The sequence below is a fragment of the Lactuca serriola genome, chromosome 4, assembly GCF_051521515.1.
Source record: "Lactuca serriola cultivar US96UC23 chromosome 4, Lser_US96UC23_V15, whole genome shotgun sequence".
Taxonomy (NCBI): domain Eukaryota; kingdom Viridiplantae; phylum Streptophyta; class Magnoliopsida; order Asterales; family Asteraceae; genus Lactuca; species Lactuca serriola.
The window spans coordinates 33,111,480-33,115,530 of NC_136411.1; the positions used below are offsets into that span (position 1 = coordinate 33,111,480).

Genomic DNA, 4,051 nt, shown 5'->3' on the forward strand with positions numbered 1-4,051 from the left:
ATGTTTGCTGATTTGGCTATGTAGGGTTCATTTGAAGTTCCATTTCTCTATAAGAATGTTAATGTTCACATCCAAGTGGAAACAATCACAACTGGTAAGCATTCTAAATGATTTTTTCACTTACATTAATCAAAACTGTTATTTTAAGTGGTGCGTTCTACTGGATGTCACACCGGTTGTTACTATATAGACCTTCTAGCGGTCTATAGAAGAATCCTAGCGGCTTTATGAAGAATTTTGTTGCGTTTTCAATGAAGTATCACTCTGTCAACATTCTTCTCTATAGTTATTTATCTTATTTTCGATATAGATGTGTGTCACAACAAGAAGTCATGGATGCACTTCTTAAATCAATCCTCTAAATTGAATTTCATTTGTTAGTTGGATGTAGTGCCCAAAATGCAAAATTTGTGAAAGTTCATTATTATTTATTAGTGTTAACCTTTAGCAAATTATGAAACTAATATTATATTTTTGTTCATAACATGTTATTTTTTTGTAATAATTTATTTGATCAGAAGATATGTATATGTGATTGGATGTAGCCTGGAAAATCATATTTTAATTTTTATAAGGAAAGAATATTTTGAAATCGACCAAATTACAATGTCTGAATTTGATGTTTATGGTTATGACAATTCACTTTATTTGTATTTTATCGAATTTAATGTTGTTGGTACATGTAACAACTTATTGTTGCTTTTGGTTTTACAGAGCTAATATGAAAAGATCCATATGAGCCTCCATGGAGGTTGGTACACCGAACAAAGTCAATTCATAAAGCTACTACACAACATATTTTAATCAAAAAGTCGCATTATATTGTAATAAAACAAAGATCGCATACTATAGTAAAAAACCAAATTGCTCTAATATAAATATTAAATATTTTTATCTAATAAGTTTGGTTAAAAAACTCTAAAAAAGAATCTAACATTTATTTATTAAAATTCAACTTAAGACAAAGTCACCTATTAATGTGATATGTATTACTTTATGTTCCCCGCGTTTAACGCGTGTCATAATCTAGTTAAAGACATCAAAACAAAAAGGTAAGTAATTTTGAAGTTGTTGACTACTATATTTAAGTTAAAAATAAAATGTATATTTATGGAAAGATGCTGAACCAAATAATTATTTAATATATATGTTATTTTTCTTTGTAAAGATTGATTAATATATTTTTGTTAGTAGCATCTATTTTAATAAAAAAAAAATGTTCCAAAAACGAAGGTAATTAATTAAGGAAAGTATATGTTTCCTAGTAATTAATATAATCAAATATTGCTTATTTATTTATGTGCAATTTTTTTTAATCAACCGTATGGTACACGGATTTATACCTAGTAATTAATATAATCAAATATTATTCTAAAATTGTCAGTAATTGATATTAATTGAATAGAAATAATGGGGACGGTTCATTTGAGATTAAAAAAAAAAAAAAAAAAAAAAAAAAAAAAAAAAAGTAGAGATTTTGAGATTAAACCCGAGTTACATATTTCGCATTTGCTGCACTAATGCTCCAGCGTACCAGCAGCAACGACGTATGTCTAATCATAAATGATTATATAGCAGAGATGTATAATCATACATGATTATACATGTTTATACATATATGCATAATCATAAATGATTATACATATATGTCTGTTCACAAATTGAGTAATCATAAAAGATTATTACAGTTAGTCGCAGAAGAGGTGGTGGCGACAAAGGTGGCGATGGTATAAGTAATGGAGGTGACAATGGTGGGGTCGACTGGTGTCAAAGGTGATGGTAGTGGTGGTGGTGGTAGCGGTTACGGTGGTAGGGATGGTGGCGGAGGAGAAAGGAACGGGTGGCATTGTGTAATCATTTATGATTACACCAGACCAGCCGCACCGGTACGCCAAAGTGTTTGAGCGGCAGATATGAAATACGTGGCTGAGGTTGAATCTCGAGATCTCTATTTTATTTTTAATCTCAACGGAACCTACCTCTAGAAATAATTATGTATAATTCATTATATTTCTTAGGGGTATTTCACACCTACTTTATGTTCTCGAATTTCCTATTTTATATATGGGAATGATAGGCTTTGATAGCATTTTATAAAAATATTTTAATATTTCCTTTAACTATATAATAAGACAAATAAAATCTATTAACTAGAAAAAGAAATACGCACTCCATATAAATATTGCGGAGGTAAGTGAGATAACGCGGGCCTTGATTATTAATTATGAGTACCGATCACTCCACATAATTATTCGGGTAGTAGATTGGTACCAAAGAAAATAAGCAAACCTACCTTTCTTTTGAGCATATAACCGTTATTAGGGCAGTAATTGCCAAATTAAAAAAATATTACTTTCCTTATAAAATTAACCATATACTGTATATAGTTTCCTTTATTAACATATAACTAAAGTTCCTATTTGTATTAGGTTACTTGTTGTGTAATCCAACAACTAACACTACTTCCCCATATCTATAAATATAAGCACGCAAACGCAAGGCTAATCATTCATACGCTACTTTTTCTGTCATTCAAAATTTAGATCTTTTGACTGAAAAGCAAAGAAAGATGATGGCAGAAGATACAACAGGAACTACGCGCTACTGCAAGCGTGTTCATTTGCATGCTGCTATGAGACAAGAGGAGTCTAAAGATATATACTATCTACATCAGATCGTTAAATTGGTTGAGGAAAAGAAGAAGTTAATTGATGTCTTACCCAAGAAACCAGTTGAAGAAAGAAAAAGGTTCAAAAGTACTCCAACAGTAGAGAAGAACAAGAAGGTGGAGATTGTGAAGAACCAGATAACCCAGGAGTTGGAAGAGTTCATTACGAATAAGCTGAAGGGGAAAGAAGAGAAGGTGGTGATCCAGAAAACGTTGTACAAAAGTGATCTGGAGGAAAACAAGAACAGGTTGAGTATGCCGATGAAACAAGTGATCAAACCCGATGAGTTCTTGAGGAAAAATGAGAAAGAAGATTTGGAGATTGGAAAGGAGTTTGAGGTGAAATTGTGGGGGCCAAGATTAGAGATGCATGAGAAGCCGATGATGTTGAAGATGTGGCACATGAACAGCACCAGCAACTACGTCCTCAAAACCAACTGGAACCACTTTGTGATGGCGACTAAAAAGGATTTGAAGATAAACAAAAAGATTCAGGTTTGGTCATTTCGCAGAGAAGAGAAGCTGTGCTTTGCAATTGCATGTTTGGAGAGAGATGTTGACGCTCAAAACAACGCTGATTAATCACGCACCATTGAGTTCTTTAATCTTTTTCATTTAACTCTTTATCTTGTTTATATTCAAACATTGTAGCTTCTGTATATATCTGACGTGTTATTAAAGCTTTGACAATTTCTATTGGTTTCAAGATATTTAGTGATAAAAAATTTCCTAACGCAGTTTCACACATATATTTGTTTATTAGAATAATGATAATTATTTCAAAATGGATAATAATTTGATGATGAAACTGAGCATAGCGTTCACTGTTGTTTGCTTGCACAAGAGGAAAAAAAGTGAAGACTGGTCAACGGTCAAGATTCACTTCAAGAAAATAGAATTTTCTGGGATTTTTCCTTTGATCAATCAACCTTTGATGATCAAGACATCATATGTATGTATATAAACAAACACACAGCTTCTTGTTTCAATCAAATACATACTTATAAGTTAACCAAGAAATCAAAGAAAAACATTATCCTTTTCTGGTGAGAATTGAGATGGGTAGCAATGAGAAGAAGAACCTAAATTGGTTTTCATTGATGTTGAACTGCTTTTCTTTCAAATCAGATGAAGGTAAAACTGCAAAGGGGTTGGGAGCTGTAGTTAAGTGTTCTTTTGGGCCAGAGGCAACCATGATCGCAGCCGCAAGACACTTCTCCACCTCCCATAAAGCTTTAGTCAATTAGCTTCTTATAAAAGTCGGCCCCCTTGAATGGAAGGTCTTGTAACACCCATTGACACAATTGTAGGATGACAAAAACAATGGCTGTTGAAGTATAAGGAAGTTACAAGGGCTAAGACTGGTTAGCAGTTATGTTAGTT

At 32.4% G+C, this 4,051-nt stretch overlaps 1 protein-coding gene across 1 annotated transcript; it reads left to right on the forward strand.

The window, feature by feature from the left end:
* The first annotated feature begins 1,736 nt into the window (after positions 1–1,736).
* On the forward strand, positions 1,737–3,251 carry LOC145098201 (uncharacterized). The gene is made up of 2 exons (XM_079035864.1): positions 1,737–1,850; positions 2,561–3,251. The coding sequence occupies exons 1-2, from the start codon at positions 1,737–1,739 to the stop codon at positions 3,248–3,250; spliced, it is 804 nt and encodes a 267-aa protein (XP_078891990.1). The 3' UTR covers position 3,251.
* Positions 3,252–4,051: the final 800 nt, after the last annotated feature.

Bases quoted from the DNA above. Each gene is read 5' to 3' on its own strand.
- LOC145098201 (XM_079035864.1), top strand. From the start codon at position 1,737: ATGGAGGTGACAATGGTGGGGTCGACTGGTGTCAAAGGTGATGGTAGT. The intron at 1,851-2,560 runs GTAATCATTTAT...TTGACTGAAAAG, and splicing joins AAAGGAACGGGTGGCATTGT to CAAAGAAAGATGATGGCAGA.